At 43.4% G+C, this 18,213-nt stretch overlaps 1 protein-coding gene across 1 annotated transcript in view; it reads right to left on the bottom strand.

The window, feature by feature from the left end:
* Positions 1–3,514: 3,514 nt before the first annotated feature.
* The window catches only part of CNOT10 (CCR4-NOT transcription complex subunit 10), a 33,548-nt gene continuing 18,849 nt past the window's right edge, over positions 3,515–18,213 (bottom strand). The window contains exons 12-19 of the mRNA XM_033065718.2: positions 17,771–17,947; positions 15,243–15,323; positions 9,066–9,179; positions 7,618–7,748; positions 6,819–6,854; positions 6,590–6,717; positions 5,244–5,319; positions 3,515–3,808 (exon numbers count right to left, since the gene is read on the bottom strand). Of these exons, the coding sequence (XP_032921609.1) occupies positions 3,654–3,808; positions 5,244–5,319; positions 6,590–6,717; positions 6,819–6,854; positions 7,618–7,748; positions 9,066–9,179; positions 15,243–15,323; positions 17,771–17,947 (898 nt within the window). The 3' untranslated portion in view covers positions 3,515–3,653. The remainder of the gene's footprint in view (positions 3,809–5,243; positions 5,320–6,589; positions 6,718–6,818; positions 6,855–7,617; positions 7,749–9,065; positions 9,180–15,242; positions 15,324–17,770; positions 17,948–18,213) is intronic.

The raw sequence follows: 18,213 nt of genomic DNA, 5'->3' as shown, positions 1-18,213 counted from the left end.
ACTGCAGGTTGGCATCAAGACCCAGGCTGGTCTTGTTACTCTTTGGATGTTGGGCATCTTGAGTTGATTTGTTTTCTTAGTTTCCTCTTCTGTTATTTGTTTTCTACTTCAGTAACTAGTCATGCTGCTCTCCTAATAATAATTAAATATCTCAGGAGGACAGACAGTGCTCATTTTTTAATGAGCTGCTCAGAGCTTTTGTATCTAATTGAAAATGAGTCAGGCTGTGACAAGAATTGCCATGGTCCAAAAAGAGGATCACATTTCTACTTGGACAAAAAGTGATACAATTTTTGCTTGTCAGATGTTGAGTACTGCAGAGAAGAAGGCATGACAGGTTATGTGCAAACTTCTATGTAGAATAAGTGAACAAAATGTTAGAACCCTTGTGTTAATGGAGGCTTCTGAATGTATCTTTGTGGTCCATAGGGAAGGCTGAAGGATGTAGCAAGGAGACGATGTATCAGCTACTGGCAGCCTTAAAACAAAGTCAGTGTCTCTCTGGACTTTAAAATGTTCCTATGCAGTTTATTTTATTTTTGTTTAATCAAATAAATGTGAGGTTTTTTTCACGGCAACTCTGTGTGTGTGTGTTTCTGTATTATCCAGTAAAAGCTTTGTTTTATCAGGATGCAAAAATGAAAAAGCCCCTCCTAGTTGTGTGTGCTGTTAGAAGTCCTCATTGTCATGGAAGAGGAAGAAAGAGTTGTGATATTGAACTCACTGCTTCAAACTCCATGCTTTTTCCCCCAACGCTTTGCCAGAAACTTGCTGTTTTAACTTTTTGAGGTTTCCTTCACCTTGGCCACTGAAAGAATGGTTCTTCTGCATGGCTATGTAAAGCAAAGCCACCAGAACATTTAATAAGTCTCTCTGGCATCTTACAGGGCAGACTGTCAACAAAAATTGAGTGAGTGGAAAGCTGCCCTTTTTCCTCATGACCTCTGAAAAAGTTTGAAAAGAAATGGTGAGCATAGGAAGAAGCTCTTCAAGTAAGGTTTGAGAATTAAAGCCTCTGACTGAATTCCCAGCATGGGTAGCAGTGGAGGTGGATTCCAGGCTTTGGAAGTGCTGGCTGCTTTAGCTTTTCAAAGCCAGGATGCCTTCTGGGCCTGTACAACTGTAGAGCTCTCTCAGCATGATGCTATGTTCTATTCATCAAAATCCTTGACCAGTGCATTGCTTTCTTCCTGCTGGAGCAGCTGCCAACATGTTGGGAATACAGAGATCACTTTAAGAGGGAGGGAGGGAGGGAGGGAGGGAGGGAGGGAGGGAGGGAGAGGCAGGGACAAAGGCTGCCCAGGTGAGTTTGTCCAGCTTCGGCTGTTAATCTCTATTCCCTTGGCTCTTGTGCCCTCTTCCTGAAGACAACCACTAGTAGCTGCCTCAGGGCACTGCTGAATGAGTCCTGTCCAGTCCTTTCACTGGGGTCATGGACAGAGCTAAAGGTTCTGAAGAGAGAAACAGCAGGGGTGCAGGAACAGTCCTGAGACAGTGACAAGGCTTGTGGTGTCTGGTGGGGCAAAAGGAAATGCACCCCCTTTCTCCTGCTGTGGGAATAGGAGCCAGTGTGTGGCTGCAGGGGAGGTCCTAGAGATAAGGGGAGAGTGAAGGGAGAGGGACAGACACACTTTCCTTCAGCAAGTAGCCCAAACTAAACTGCTAAGCATTATTATTGTGTTTACTTGGCCCCCTGCTGAGCCTGGGATGCTCATGCTCCCCATTTTTCTACCAAAGGACTGCTTTGCTGGACCTTCACTTCTTTCCTACTGGAGACTAAAAGCAACTGAGAGAAAAAGATTGAAGGGACAAGCCAAATTCTTGACTGCTGCCTCCCTTGATGTGTTTTAGTATTTATTTTTCCCTTTCTGTTAAGAGTAAACGATGAGAGCGGAAAGCCGTGGTCAGCGCTCATCCAACCATCCATCAATCCATCTGTCCGTCCCTCCATCTATTCCTGGGTTCGAGGCAGTGGCATGGGCAGCGGGACAGCTGCGGTGGGGCTGAGCCGCCTCGGGGCACAGGAGCAGGGGGAGCAAATGGGGCTTCGATAAGATGTGCCTTATCTGGGAAACAACTGCATCCTTCACCGAGCCCGGGCACGGCCGGAGCATCTTTTGCATGTGAATGCCCTGCATTCCTGGGGGGGGTGGGGAAGAATCTTCTCTATTCAGGGCCCGGGACCACACAGAGAGCATCTTGAACCTTTTTGTATTTAATCAGTCAATCTACTCTGACGTAAAGGATGTATCAGCTCCCTTTCTTCCTTCTTTCAGAAAGGTGATCACTACCTACTTTTTCCTGGCACTTTTTTTATTCCTGGTGTTTCTAAACTGCTTGCCCCTACCTGAGGGCAAGGGTGCATTGCAGTTACTGAAAAAGGCAGCTACTGGGTTTTATTCTGAAAGGATGGGAAAGCAGGGCAGGCAGTTATCTGACACTAAAACAAGTAGCAGGTCTCAAGCTTGCTGCTGTCGTGCTTCCTGCTGGAGACACATCTGTGCTCACTCCACAACTTGCACATCATTTAATACACTTGCTGTTCTGTTTCTGTCAGCTGGTTTCTTTAAGATGATGGATACAAACCCAGTGGTGTCCTGCTGCCTTCCTCTCCTGGACACATCTGCATTCCCTCACACTTAAAATCCAAGTTGCTGCTTGGAAAACTGACCTTGGTGCTGGCTGGAGGCAAAGTACAATGCCAGCAGCACAGGGAAATAAGGTGGTAGCTCAGCTCTACCCTGGAGATTATCAGGACAGCTGCAGTGGCACAAAACAGCCCTGGAGGGACTGGAGAGGAGTGCTGGGCTCCTTGCTGGGCTCCAAGCCTGCATTAGGTCTCAAGGCAGGATGGCTCCTCCCCTCCTTTGCTCACAGTAAGTAACCAGAGAGTCCTTGATTATGCTGCCATCTTTCTTTGAGCAAAAGGCAATTTTTTTTTTCACTGAAGAGGGGGTATTCCTCTATACTGAAAACTAGATTTAAAAAGTGCCAGAACCCCCCCAACAAACCCCAAACCCCCAACAAAACCACCCCCCAAACCCCCCCACCCCCAATCCTCTGCTCCCTCCCCAAAAAAAACAACCAAAAGATACCCTACAACAATCCACCTCAAACCCAACTTTTTTCTTATAGCCAGGCCCATGCTTCCTCTGTATCTGCACCATTGCACCCTTCTGTTGGGCAAAGGAAAACCAGGGAGAGGGAAAAAAAACCCCAACCAAAGATACACAAAAAAAAGCCAACAGAAACAGGCTCCCTCTTTTTTGAGGACAAACATGGCACATATGTGTCAAAACAGCAACCAACACAACAGCTCAACTGCTCTTTTAGCAGGACTTTAGTTCAGGTAAATGTTCTCTCTAATCACTGCTCTCCCCTCTATTCTCTTCGAAAGAGCTGAGTTACACACTTGGATAACCTTTTTTTTTTTTTTTTGTAAATAAAATGCCCCTCCCCTTCAAAGCAGGTACTAGCCTCCTATAATTCATGAAATAACCTTTACAAACAAGTCTTTCAGTTTACATCTTTTATTAAAAATTTACATAAACAAACACACTCCAGCAATTGGGGTATTCAGGTGTCCTAGGTTAAAAAAATATACAAAATCCCAAGCCCCCATGATCAGGGCAGCAGCAGGTTAAAGCCCAACCTCACTTCCTTTGAACAGTGGTGAAAGCTGGCATCTGAATGGGCTGGATTGAGTGGACTGGCTGGAAAACAGGCTTTTTCCTCATGTCAGAAAGTGTTTTCACAGAGGGGAGCAGCTGGTTCCTCTTGATGATCTGCAGTGCCAGCTGCGTGTTACCTACAAGACAAGTTTTCAATTAAAACACCCAAAACACCATTTTATGACATGAATTACTGTCCAGGGACAGAGATCATGAGCCAGCCCTGGGCTCAAGCCAGGTACACCAGCAGTCCTTCTTCCCCAGTGAAATGCACAGATAGGAAAAGCAGTAGACAACAGGAAATCTGAAAAAAATTAGTTTTGATTGAGTCCACCATTCTTAGCTGAAGATATCAAGCTTTTACCTCAGAGCTGGAAGATGCCAAAGCACCTTCTAATTTCCCAAAGGTCATCTCTTCCCTCTCCCAGGTGCACAGTAAGGTGCTAGATCTCACACAAAATGCCCTCACATAGTGATGTTGCAGACAGTAATGCAGAGGCCAAGGGGATAAAGCATGTTTTTAAAATAAGAAAATTTGATTTTCAACTTGAGGTATGTTCCATCAAATAACCACCAGTATACATGGAAAACTTACTCTTTGTTAAGAATTAAACTTGTAAAATCACAGGAGAAAAGACACTGAGTTCTGAGGAGAATATTTTTCCCTCATACTTTTCTTTCCCTAAAGTTTTAGTTTCAGAAGAGATGCACCATTGTGTTGTCAAGAACAAAAAATGTCTTTAGCCTCTTTTAGTTATATATGTAGAAGAGGGTGAGGGATGTAAATCTCACTTTCTACTCTCTTCTGCTCTGTACATATTTGTTGCAGAAATAAAGGTTTCCAAAACCCCAACTTAGGAACATCTTTGTACGAAAAGTTTTGCAGAATTCTCAATTCCAAATGCAAATGCTCCAATCCTCTGCCTGCCTGCAATGCAACATCACTGAAGGGGAAAAGGCATACACAACATTTCACAATGCTTGGGTATGAAGTGCCCCGCCAAGGGACACAGGTCTGCAACCCTGACAGCTTCAAGCAGCAGCTGCACCAGTCTGCTCACACTGCAGAATTCAAGTGCAAGTTTTTCAGTTTCCCATTATGTAGAGCTTTCCCCTGGTACAAACGAAGTGAACCTTCAAAAGAAAGCATTGTGGAAGAGAGAGTTATCAGTTTACAAGCTTTACTGCCATACTTGCTACATAGGCCTTGACACTTGGGTTGTGGTTGCCTTTTAATGGAGAAAGTTTTTCATATCCTCTTTATAATATAAACCTCATCAAGGGTTTTACTGATGCTATCCAAGGCTGCTGCCTTCTACACCAAGACAGAAAACTTCAGCACAGGAATTTAATGCAAAGGAGGTCTGGAGTGTGTAGGAACAACAGGATGGCAATAAACTGTGGAAGGGAAGGTGCACATACATGGATCCACAGCAGTGTAACATGGAGGCAGGGCCTAAAGGGTATTGTTCAAAACACTGGCATAGCTCTCTGTAGAGAGTACAAATGATGACTACTGCCCTCCTCCCTTTGTATCCCAAACTTAGGTTGACAGAACATTTCCCAACTTACCATTCTGCAATTCAAGATACACAGCCAGCAGGATGGCCTCTGGAGGGATCTCTTTGGGGTGGATCAGCGAAGCAGCCTTATTGAAAAAGAAGAGGGTGAAGAGAAAAAGTGCTTAAGAGAAAGATCCAACAGAAAGGAAGTGCCTCTTGACAAGACTGCTACCACCATCTTAGGTAACAAAACTAAATAACAATTCATCAACCAAGACCAGATTTTTTAAGATTCATACACTCTATCAGGTTTAAGCATGCAAGGAGACATTGCAAGATTATCTACATAGCAAGATTGTTTCACACTAATTAGCAAGACCATCTGCTGTGTGCTTATGTTCATATGGATCTGTATTTCTTGGGCCAGCCTAGCGTGGTTTCCTGGTGAGGTGACAGGTAAAGAAGGTTACATCCACTGCTCCAAAGTTCATAATACAAAGTTAACAAGGATTGTTCATTAGCTTTGCATACACAACCATTTTTCAGCTATTAAGTTGATTAATTTATTGTAGGTGCAGAGCCCCACTGTATTTCACATCCATGGGTAGCCTTGCACTCCTTTGGGCTTTACACAGGCGTTACAGAGCCCAAGCACAGACACCTGCCCCATCTTAAGAAGCCTCAGGAGGAAAAAGAGCAGACAACTGCCTTAAGCAGCTGAGTCTCATAGGATTTGAACCTGTTCACATACGCAACTACTCTGAAGTAATTTGGAAGCTGCTGTTTCAGTTTGTAGCTCAACAATGCATCCAAGGACAGACAGAAGTGGCTGCAAAAATGAGAAACATCATGACTGAAAGACAGGTCCCAGCCATGAGAAAGACCAAGAGATGTGACACAGGTTAAGTGGAGACAGTATTTCAAAAGCGGTACTTGAGACTTCTTGGAACAAGAGGCAGACAAGGAACATACCTCCAGCAGAATTGCAGTTTGTTCTCACAGCCGTAAAGATAATGGTGATTTTTGATGGTGAGTTATTAATCAACTAGGGAGAAAACCTTCCCTGAATTATAACAATTACTACTAGACCATTAAAAGGACCACAAAAAAATCCAAACAAATAAACTCAGAAAACAGGAAAAGGCTTCCCAGCCATCTTCCACTGTTCTGATATGACCTAAGGAAAATTAAATGCTGCCTATAGTAGTACTGAACTCTTTACACAAAGAAGGAATTTGGAATTAATTTTGTTTCTAATAGAGACTGGTTCACAAAGACAGAAGAAAGCCACCACCTCAGCAGGGTCTGCAAATCAGCCAGGGCTGTGAAATCACCAGTTCAGTTCCTGTGATCTGAATGGCACTTTGAAGGAAGTACATTTGTCCCTAAAGCTGCCTTGAGATTTGTTTTTCATACCTGATGAAGACATTTTCGAGCTTTGTCATATTCACTCCTCAAGCAGTAAGCACTTCCAAGGTTAAATAACATCATTGTTCGTGCAGACGTGACCGAACTGGGGTAACACTGTGGTGTCTGCTTGCCAGCTGCAATCGAAAAAAAAAAAAATTCTTGTTTTTCTTACACTTTTATTCCAACTGGCCAAGTAAGTTCTTGTACTCTGCTGAATACAGTGGCTGGTACTTACAAGATTCCATTGCCTCATTCTCTCCTTTGTCAGACCCTGCAGAGAAAAAAGAAACAAACACAAACCCATCATGCTCTGTGACCTTTTTAAAAGGTTATTACAAAAACAATACAAAGATACAAATTTTCTGCTTTCCTCACAGTCTGACAGTAAAGAGGGGAAAACAGATCAGTTTGCTCAAGAGTTTATGCAATTTAAGACTTCCTATCTTCATTGTTGCACTTTTAGATTTGCAGATGAGTACAGTGAAGTTTAAACAACCATGTCACTGGAATCAGAGCTGCTGTAGACTTCACTATACAGATGATTCTGAAGTACTTGTCTCTTACAGAATACACACTCCCAACAAGACTAAGATTCAGATTAACTAAGTTCTCCCCACTCCTATACCTCACTAAAGTAGACTCCAATGGTATGACAAAGCCTGATTTAAAGACCAAAAAGCTGGAAGAGAGGATATAAAACCCAAACTTAACCATACTAGCACATTTAACAAAAGCAGCTTTCAAAAGTTTCCTTTAAACAAGTCAAAATACTACAATATACTGTTGTATTAATGCTACAGAGATAACCACCTCATAGGAATGACAAACAAGGAAAAGAGACACCAAACACAAAGTAGGAACTGAAGCCAGGAAAACAAAAACACAACCACCAAAACACAAACAACACCCTCCCCCACCCCTGCAACAAACTACAGGTGTTAAAACAAAATGTCTTAATCATCATTATATTTTTGTCTACAAAGTTACAGCAGTTGAAAGCATAACCAGTTATAATGAAGTGTGGATGCATTAACCTTGATCCTGCTCATTTGAAGAGATCCCAAGGGAAACATCAGTGACATTCTCAGGGTTCAAGTGAGTGATGGCATCAGATATTCTGTCTAGAGAGATGAGAGCTTCTGCTGCATACAAATGCCCAAGAAACCTACAATACCAAAGGGTCAGGGTACAAATGTCAGCACAGAATCCCCACAGTTTGTTATGTGAGACAAACAATGCAGCTGTTAATGTGAGTACATGGGAACTTATTACTGGGAACTCTTGCAGGGAAATTAACTTGCTCATAAGGTATTGTCATAATACCCAGTTCCACATTTACTGCTTTTAGGCACCAAAGTTATGAAAAAAAAAATCAACACCTGAATCATGACAGTTCACCCATGCACAGGAGTTGCCATTTTACAGAGAAAGTACCTTGGTAGGGCTTTATTCAGAAAATTAAGAAAAGCCATCCTAGAATATGGATATATCTACAATTTAAAGTGCTACATTAATTTACATTCAATAAAAATAAAGCACCTCTTCTCCTGGGACCGAGAGACACACCTCTTTGTCTTTGCAAAAGATTATTATTTAGCATTTCCTTCATTACGTAACAGTAACACAAAATCATGTGTTACCTTGTAAATGACTGTGCAAGAGGATAAGCTCCTGCAGTAGTGTGAAGAACGGGAGTCAAAGAATTTAATTGGCATAGACCAGTTTAGAGCATGGTGCCAGCATATAAGCATGAGTTACCTTGCCTTTTACAAGTACATTACCACTTTTGAAAAACATTACCACTGTAAAAACTTCTGCTATAGTTTATCCTGTGCATTAAATGCACAGAGGGATAGGACTGAAGTTGCCTTTTTTGAATTTTTACAGCTGTATGAGAACTGGTGGGTAGAAAAAGAATGTGCTTTGAATTTCCTTCCAAAAAAATATAGTGCCAAATGAGAAGTGAAAAAGGGAAACCGAAGAATGGAACCTACATAAGCAGCAGTAGCAGGTGAAGTGACAGTCCTGCACACACAAGATCTATTACCCTGAGTGACTGAGCAAACCTTCCCCTCTGAGGCTGTAGTTTCTTAAGAAACCTTTCAGCTGTGTGGGTTTGGGCTAATGTTGTCTACCCACAGCTGCACATCCCTGCCCTTTGTGCCGTGCCAAGCATGTGCAAACCCACAGTGAATCATGACAGAGACCTGATGGTCCTGCTGCTGCATGGGACCCAGAGCTGGAAAAACAGCAACAAAAGCAGGAATTGAGTCCGAATTGTGTGGAAATTGTACACAAAGGAGGGAATTCATGTTCCTGTGTGTCAATGGACATATAGTCAGGGCTCCAACAAGAACAGGCCAAGCAATCCTTTGCATCAAACACAGATTTGGCAAGCAACTACAGACACTGGAAGCTTGAACTCAGAAACCTCCAGCAAAAAACAGGGCTGAGAAAGAAGAAATTATCCCATCAGACTTACTTAAGAGACCCTGAGAGCTTTGGTTGCTGCAGAAGTTTATCTGCATGATTCAATGCCATAAGGTTATCCCCCAAAGCCAGAGCCACGTAAGCACTACATGCAAGGATCGAGCACCTGGAAAGAAACAGACCAAAAAAAAAGGGGAGGGGGAGAGAGCCAATATGTTAAATGGAGAATTCTGTGATTCCAAATACACCTGTTAAATTTTCTTTCTTGTTTAGTGCTAAGAAATAAATCAAACTTTCAACAATGACTTCCCATCTAACTAGGAAGTAAAAAAGTTTTCATTATTTATGGGCTCAATTGAATGACCAATATAAACCAAGGATCACCATGGTGCACTCAGTAAGATTTTGCATCATAAATAAAAAAGATAGACTTCACCATGTGTCATTTTTCTCATGGACAGTTTCCCTTTGTCACACTCTTGTCTTATCGTGGACTCTCATTTGCACTCGTCTGCCCTCAACTTCTGTTGTAGAGAATAGTAGAGCAGATTTCTAGATTGCTGTAAGACACACAGTAGCTATCAATTAAGCTGTAACATTTCACTCTTCTACTGTACAATGTCTGCACACAGGGAGACAAACACTGGAGAATTTGGCATTTCCAGTTTTGTGTTCAATTGAGGGCTGTAACCCAGTGCCAAGACTCTGATTGATCCACAGCATTTTGTTGCCATCACAGATGTGCTTATCTTTCCAAAACCAGAAAATCTCTGGCAGTTCATTTAATGAAATCTGAACTATTCACATTTTCCATCTTCAAACAATAACCCCACATCAGGACGCCATCATTAGGCCAAGCTTCACACTTTGTAATAACCACCCCCCTTCTCCAAACACCGTTCTTGGGGATATTTTCCACTTGGTAAAACATCATTCAGTGCAGGCTGCCTTGTCCTCAGGGCACAAGCCTCTGCCTACGATGCCCTGCTGTGAGCAGGACTCTGTTCTTCTGCAGGGAGGACAAGTGGATGCTCTGAGTGGGGTCTCACGTTGGGAGCGACGGGAGGAGAGCGGTCGGCTCTCCCGCTGGTAGGCGGGCTATTATTGCGCCAACCTTCTGGCAACTGTCAAGCCTGCTTTTGGTCCAGCAGTAAGTCATGTAATTCATGGCAGGACCTGGGGTGCCTTTATTCCCCTTTCCCAGGAGGCATGCTCCTTAATTATGCACAAGCAGGATAAGAAACTTCTCCAGTGTTTCCCCCTACCCCCCACTTCCTCTCCACTGTGCCCAGATGTCACATCAAATCTGAACACATACAAAAGCTTGAGAGAAGGAGAGGAAAGCTTCCCCAGCTGAAGTCCCAAACCTAAAATATTTCTGAAAGGTTGTGACTGGGGAGGGGGATGGAATGGGGAAACAAAATCTCTGCAATAACAGCCTGCTTCTAACTAACGTCTTTTTGTCTCTGCCTTGAGGAAGTACAGCTTTTAAATCAGCAGAGATGCTGAGTGTCACCAGCAAAATACCCTTAGACACAAGCCAGGGCCTGCAGAGTTGGTTGTTACTGCCCTTCCCATCAATGTGTCTTACATTTCCCACAACTTTTTTAAAGCCTATTCTTATTTTTGCAAGTATAAATTCAAACACAACACATGCTCCAATCACACAACAGGATGAAACCTACTCCTCTGCTATATGCCCTAGTCATGGTTTGGGCCACGTAAGAGCTGGCAAAAGCCTTCAGCAACAGCAATCTAAGGAGAAAAATATTCAGGTTTCCTCCCTTGCAGTTATGCTCTTGCACTTGGATCCATTGTTGAGTTGGTTGAACAAAACACTCAGGAGAGCTGACAGCCAACCGGAGCAGAAGAATTGCACCACAAGGGAAAAGACAAACTAGTTTTTCACCCCGGTCAGGATTCTGACAAAACTCCACAGGTCGCCTTTGAGCACGGCAGACTTCCAGCATCACCGAGCCTCCACATGCCCTAAATAAAACTGCCTTTGCAGTAGGAAAAAGAAAAATGTTTTTTTAAACTGCCAGATTATGTCAAACAGCCTCTTGTGTAGGTCTAGGCAACAGGATTTGTCAGCCCACACATACTGTAAGTTTATGGAACCCAAACTCCACATTTGACTTGCCCTACTTCTCAGGGAAGTGGCAAGCCAGAGCAAATCCAATTCTTCAAAACTTAGTATGAAGTCACCAAAAAAGACACTTTTAAACCATTAAGAGAACATCAGTAGTCTGAAACAATTTCAAATAGCTAAGCCAAACAATGGGTATGAACTATCTACTGTTTATGTTTCAACACAGGCAAACAATACAAAATCTAAGAAATACAGAATGCAAACTGTGCTTACTCCAAGGGGGAAATCAGCACCAGCAAAGGGGAAATAGGGGAAGAACTACACAGTGGATAAGAGTGAGGAAGAAGAGAGTGAAACAGCTACGGGTGACAATCACTGTAAGCTTCTAGTATCGTGACAACGCCAAACACCACTCAATGTTTAACTGAATAACTGAGGCAAAACTGGGTAAGTGTGGAGAAAACAAATGATTAAATTATTCCTTTTTCTCTATCTGCTTTGAGGGGGAAAATCAACATTCTCACACAAAGATCTTCAATCTAGGGAGAAAGATGACAACAAGGTCTGTTGCTGTCCATCTCAATTTCTACAATAAAATCCACAAAATTTTCCTAATGTACCACTATGGTCTACCAGAACTTCTTTTCTCTTGATGTATCCAAACACTGTTAGGTGGTTGTGGTGTCTGGAACATACCACAGCCTGAGAGCAGAGAAGGGGAATTGGCTTGTCCAATGATGAGAAGAAGCGAGGAAAATTGTTGAGGAGAAATTCAGAAGAAAAATCTGGAGTTTCTACTTCCAATGCATAAATTCTTAGCAATGATTGGTATCCTCAGACTTCTGCTTGTTGCTTTTAAAACCTTGTGATTGAATTACTGCTTATTATGAGAATAATCCACTCAACCACTTCATGCAGAAGTATCATACAATATATAGGACACGTAAACCTTTTCTAGATGACATTTTTAGCTTTTAAAAACTGTTGGGGGCCAAAGGTAAGTCAGGCATTTTGAACTCTTACAAGGATGCACAACGGTATAAAATCATCCAAAAAAAGCAGTCACAGTCCCTTTTCAGTTCTAGAAGCAATATAAGTTTTTCAATTCAGTAACTTATCAGGAAAAAAAAAATTCCTTAGGATAATCCTTGACAACATCGAGGATTTTTTTCCTTAATTTTCTCCAACTCAACAAGAATTTCAATTTTCTCACTTGGCTCCTCAGTGAGCAAGGCTACAGAAATTTACTATTTACAATATAAATATACAAGACTACTATTTGAGTGTAACATACAGTAAATTCACGAATACAAGCCGCACTGACTATAAGCCGCATCTCTGGGTGTTGGCAAACATTTCGGTTTTTGTCCATAGATAAGCCGCACACGAATATAAGCCGCTTTGTCGTTCGCAGCGAGGACCCGCGTGCAATTAGAAACAGAACCGCGGGAGGGCGGGGTTTACTGGCTGAGCTAAGGCTGTGCAGGCTCGGCCCGCTAGGGGCCGCTGACGGGGCCAGGTGGCCCAGCCCGGTGCTGCCGCTTGGGGCCGGCCGCCGCTGCCACTGGGCTCGGTCACCCCGGGTCGGCGCTGCCCCGCGGTGGCAGGCAGGGACGGAGCTTCCCCTGCTCCTACGGCAGCGGCGGCGGGCGGGGACGGAGCTTTCCCGCGCCCGTGGCGCCGGCGGCGGGCAGGGACGGAGTTTCCCCGCTCCTGCCGCGGCGGCGGCGGGCGGGGACAAAGCACCCCGTCGGCTCCCCGAGCCGCGGCAATGGCGGCGCGCGCTTCCCCCCCCTCCCCGGGCCGCAGCAATGGCGGCGCGCGCTTCCCCCCCCCCTCCCCGAGCCGCAGCAATGGCGGCGCGGGCTTCCCCCCCCCTCCCCGGGCCGCGGTAGGGGCGGCCCGGGTCCCCCCTCTCCTCCCCGGGCCGCGGTAGGGGCGGCCCGGGTCCCCCCTCTCCTCCCCGGGCCCCGGTAGGGGCGGCCCGGGTCCCCCCTCTCCTCCCCGGGCCCCGGTAGGGGCGGCCCGGGTCCCCCCTCTCCTCCCCGGGCCCCGGTAGGGGCGGCCCGGGTCCCCCCTCTCCTCCCCGGGCCCCGGTAGGGGCGGCCCGGGTCCCCCCTCTCCTCCCCGGGCCCCGGTAGGGGCGGCCCGGGTCCCCCCTCTCCTCCCCGGGCCCCGGTAGGGGCGGCCCGGGTCCCCCCTCTCCTCCCCGGGCCCCGGTAGGGGCGGCCCGGGTCCCCCCTCTCCTCCCCGGGCCCCGGTAGGGGCGGCCCGGGTCCCCCCTCTCCTCCCCGGGCCCCGGTAGGGGCGGCCCGGGTCCCCCCTCTCCTCCCCGGGCCCCGGTAGGGGCGGCCCGGGTCCCCCCCCCCCCTCCCCGGGCCGCGGTAGGGGCGGCCCGGGTCCCCCCTCTCCTCCCCGGGCCGCAGCAATGGCGGCGCCGGGCCCCCCCCCCCCCGTCTCTCCCCTGGGCTGTGGCAGAGGAGGAAAGAGAGCTCTCCCGCCTCTCTCCCCGCCCCCCGTGCTGCCTACAGGGAGCCAGGCTCCACCCGCGGTGCAACAAAGTAGCGATTTGTAACAATCGCAAAATGCCGACTTTGCAGCTGCTCGGCTCAGCACTCTGGCAGGCACTTCTGAGGTTGTATTAGCCGCTCCTGATTATTAGCCGCATTTCCGGTTTAGGAGCAAAATCTTGGTCAAATTGGTGCGGCTTGTATTCGTGAAATTACTGTACTTTGCTAATCACATCTCCAGAAGCTTAGAAACAGTTTCAGCACAATCAGTGTCTAGGAATGTGTAGTCCTCTAGATTAAACCAAGGCAGGTAGCGAAAAAAAAAAATAAAATTAGTGCTTTTCCTTTCCTTATATGAAGTTCTTTACCAGAAGCAGCTCACTTCTTGCTGAACTGCTAAGTTTTTCTTGACATGTTGTCAGATTTCATCAGTAGATAACAACAGCTGATTGTGAAAGATAAGACTATGTATAAAAAAAAAAATCACAAAGTGACACCGTGTAATTTTGACATGTGGCAGCCACATTTTCGACAGTCAGGAGGAAAAAAACCCCACAAAACCCACAAGCAACCCATATCACTGTTTTTAATCCAGCACATTCTATTTTCAAGTAGCACACTCTTGTACCACTTCAGAATAAATAATCAAAGTTGCCTCACAGATTCCTCCTGAAGTGCTTTTAAATGACTACAAGAAGATTTCCTACATGTAGTGGAGCAAAGGAAAGGTTAAGCTGGTCATTATAAAACATAGGTTACCTGGGGTTAGGCTGAAACAGAATGTTTACCTAAGAATTCAAGTGGGAAATTACTGTATGCTTTGTCCATAATGCAAACTTAAAACAGATTTCTTTGTTCTAAACAGGTGCAAGCTTTATAGTAAGAGATTTTCAACAGGTTGGAAGTCACCTGAAATAATTATCATTGCCAGTAAATGGTAATCTTGTTGGGGAAAAATAAAGAGGCTCCAAATAACATGATATTTATTTACACACATGTGAGTTATTCTATCTGAGAACACTCAGACCCCTGAACATGCAGTTTAAGGATCTTTGAGAACAAGTAAGAAATCTACAGTGAAATTCTACTGTTTTTCCATTGTGAGAAAGCAAAATGCCTGGACAGAGGTATTTTTGCTTTCTATTTCATGCAAACTATGGATTTATTCCTGCTGAAAGGAACACCACTCTCATTCATACAAGCAGCTATGCTGATTTCCACTTTCATTTTTTCCCCATCCAACGAGCATATAATGTGGGGACTGAATTCCAAACTAGGCTTATTGTGGCTTTAAAGGGAAAAGGTACATACAGTAATTTCCATCCCCTTCCATCAATGTCAACAGCCATTAGAGTTGTCCTTATGGGACTTGATGTTTTCAGCTTTGCCCAATATATGACGCCAAACTTGCAATACCGGGATCAGACAGACTGATCTACTTAAGTTGAAATTCTGGAGGGTTTCTATTTATTCAGATTCAAAGTCCAGAAGAAAGGAAGCACACACATTTGAAAACAAAAGATTATCAGCTACAATTCAACATCACAGGTGTGTACAAAAAAACCCTAGGAGTCACAATTACGGAAGAGGCTTATTTAAGGGTGGCTACTTTGTATTATTTACTTGCCTTAAATTCTCCAATTCCTGTTTCTTCAAAGGCGAAGAAGGAGGAGCTGCAATGAATTTATCCCCTTCATGACTTTTATTGCTAGAATAAAAACAGTGTATTACTATAATAAATAATTTAAAAATTCTCAGTGTATTTATTCACTCCATTTAAAAGAACATAAATTCTGCAGCCTATAATAGAGGGAGTTTAAGTTATTCACAGATCGAGGCACATGCTCTTTTCCTAACCATTCTATTTGAGAAGGAAGAAGTGGGACACTTGCTGGAAAGGATTTGACTGACAGACCAAACAACCCACACCATTCTTCACAGCCTTGAGCTATTTTTGAAGTTCAGTGTAGGATAAGCATTTTTAACTGGAGGGGCACAGAATTTGCTGCATTAGTAGCTTCTCCTCTTTTAGCCTGTAAGAAAAGCAGTAAACTAGTTTTCTCACAAGACCTCTAAAAACTTGTTACATAAATATTCTAGAAAGATAACCCATAAAGTACTACAGTTTCCTGTAGACTTCTAGCTATCCTTTATTACAAAATGTCTCTTGGCAGAGAGATACACCAAGTTCTTTTAAATCTTTTTCTAGACAATCCAGAATTGAAACTGAAACTGTCAACTTAACAAGAACTTAATTTATGAGTTTCATGTCTATTACAAATAGGTAAGGTAACTCCAACATTCAAAACATACAGCAGAAAACTCCAAGAAAATCCATACTCAATACTGCTGCAGAGTATATACTTCATGCCTTTACCAAAAATTAGTTTAAAAAAATACCCTTAGCCACTAAAAGCATTCACTGTCTTCTTGTGAATAAGAGAAGAATCTGCCTTAAGAGTCAGCTTGCTCAATTAGTGGGATTTGCTTTAAAACCATCCTGTTCAATTAGTGTGATTTTCTTCAAATGCCTTGTATGTTTTACTGTTCTCGCACAGAGGTTCCCTTGTCAGAAGGAACAAATCCTCAGAGAACTTTTCAGAATGTGACACAGAAATTCAAGAACAGCCTCCTTTGTTGGGTATTTTGAAATTGGCAATGAATACTGGGAGATATGAGGGAGTCCTTTCTTTAGCTTTTTTTCAGCTGAAGAAGCATCTGATTTTGAAAGCAGAAGGTAGCAAAGGATCTTCCCATACAGGGCATGTTTTCCTTTCCTCACTCCTACAAAAATAAATGAAAACCACCCCAATAGAAAACAAAAGAAGATGTCTTGTCTGAGTAAGGGCCACCATTTTGTTTTCATCACTGCCCCTTAGTGAGCCCCAAAAGCATAAAATTGAAGTCCTATTTAAACCAGAGAAGCTTCATCTCAATAGGCTGCATATACACTTGCCAGAGAACCTCCAACCTTAGTAAAGAGAAAAAGATAGAAAACCCTATAACAAACAACCAAAAATAAAAACCTACGACCATCTCCTCCCCACTCCAACTTCTATAAATCATTTGGTCACTTGACAAGATAGATTGCAATTGAAAAACAGGATTACAAATATTCAAATATTGTTTTAAATATTGTTTTCAAATATTGTTTCAAATATTGTTTTCAAATATTGTTTTAACAGTAACAGCCACTGACCCCCAGCAACAGTCTATCTGGAGACAACCTCAGAATATATGAGGGTGCACCTTGTGCCTACACAACACAGTATGTGTGCAGCAAATCCTGCCCTGTGGCAAATGGATCTTCTTAACATTTATCTGTACTCAGGTCTGACAAAACCAGTGTGTTTTTTCACTCTCAAAGTAGTTCAAGTTCTACCACATACACTTTTTCCAAATGAGTTATTGTAACATTTTCCCTCAAAATGGTCTTTCATTAAGTGCAGACTATGAGTAAGAGTTACTCTTCTAAAGGAAGTTCAGAATGTATGAGGTGATGCAATAAATTAAATCACCTTCCTTTAACACAGTCTACAAATTACTTTTTCTGAAACTTGACAAAAATTATTTTTCTTAAGTTCTTTTCTGCAAAATATGATTTATTAAGTAATAGTTCCATGCTGTTTTCCTACCTACTTTCTAACTCCAGTTTCCCATTTTAATGCAAACACAGCAAAGCATACTAGGGCTGACGAATGTCAAATCTGATCATGGGGAAATGTTTACAACTGAGTTTCCAGACATTCATATATATATTGAATCAAGTACATGGCACACGTGCACACACCCACAAAATCACTGTAACATGTGAAACTTCACTTACAATTAGAGAAATACCAATATGCACAGCAGGAGGGTGTGGGAAAACATAACATTTGCAGCACAGAAAAAAAGATGGCCAAGGGGAAAAAATAATTTCACTGTCTAATTTAATAAAAGTTGTTAGGGACAGGAGGAATCAACTCAATATTTTATTCTTAAATTAAAACAACAAATAGCTGAACAATTTCCTTGAACAGGCCAGCACTGTTAAAGAGAATTTACAAATATGTTCTGGTTTTCTGCTGGCCAGACAAGGTAAGTAACAGACACAGACTGTCAACCCAGAGTTACTCTGGACAAAAAGAAAGGCTTATATTCAATTCTGTTTACCTGCATGCTTCACTGCTTTCAGTGTTTTCTGTATTTCCACCCAGCTGATTACTAGTTTTAGATCCATTTTCCTGCTTGGGCTCCTGTTGATCTTCTGGCAGTAACAGCAAGGCATTTCTTAGACAAATCGCTGCAAACTCCATACTGGCTACAGGTATTGCTGAGGACTGCCCATCACTTAAAGAGACAGAGAAGTTGACCAATAAGTAGCAATCCTACTAAATTAAAAATAAAATCAGAGCTCCAGAAATTCCTGAATGCAGAGAAAATTGCATCCTAAAAATGTTAAATAATGTTTTAATATACCAAATTTAATTCATGAGGACGTAGTATCTTGTTATTTTTACATACTGAAAATACATCATGATGCCCAAATAGACTCAACCATATAATCTCTTTATTTCACTTACTGCAGTTTTATGGCAGAGCAACTAGATTCTTCC

Source organism: Catharus ustulatus, chromosome 1, assembly GCF_009819885.2.
Source record: "Catharus ustulatus isolate bCatUst1 chromosome 1, bCatUst1.pri.v2, whole genome shotgun sequence".
In the NCBI taxonomy this organism is placed as follows: domain Eukaryota; kingdom Metazoa; phylum Chordata; class Aves; order Passeriformes; family Turdidae; genus Catharus; species Catharus ustulatus.
This window is presented reverse-complemented; position numbering and strand designations above follow the sequence as displayed.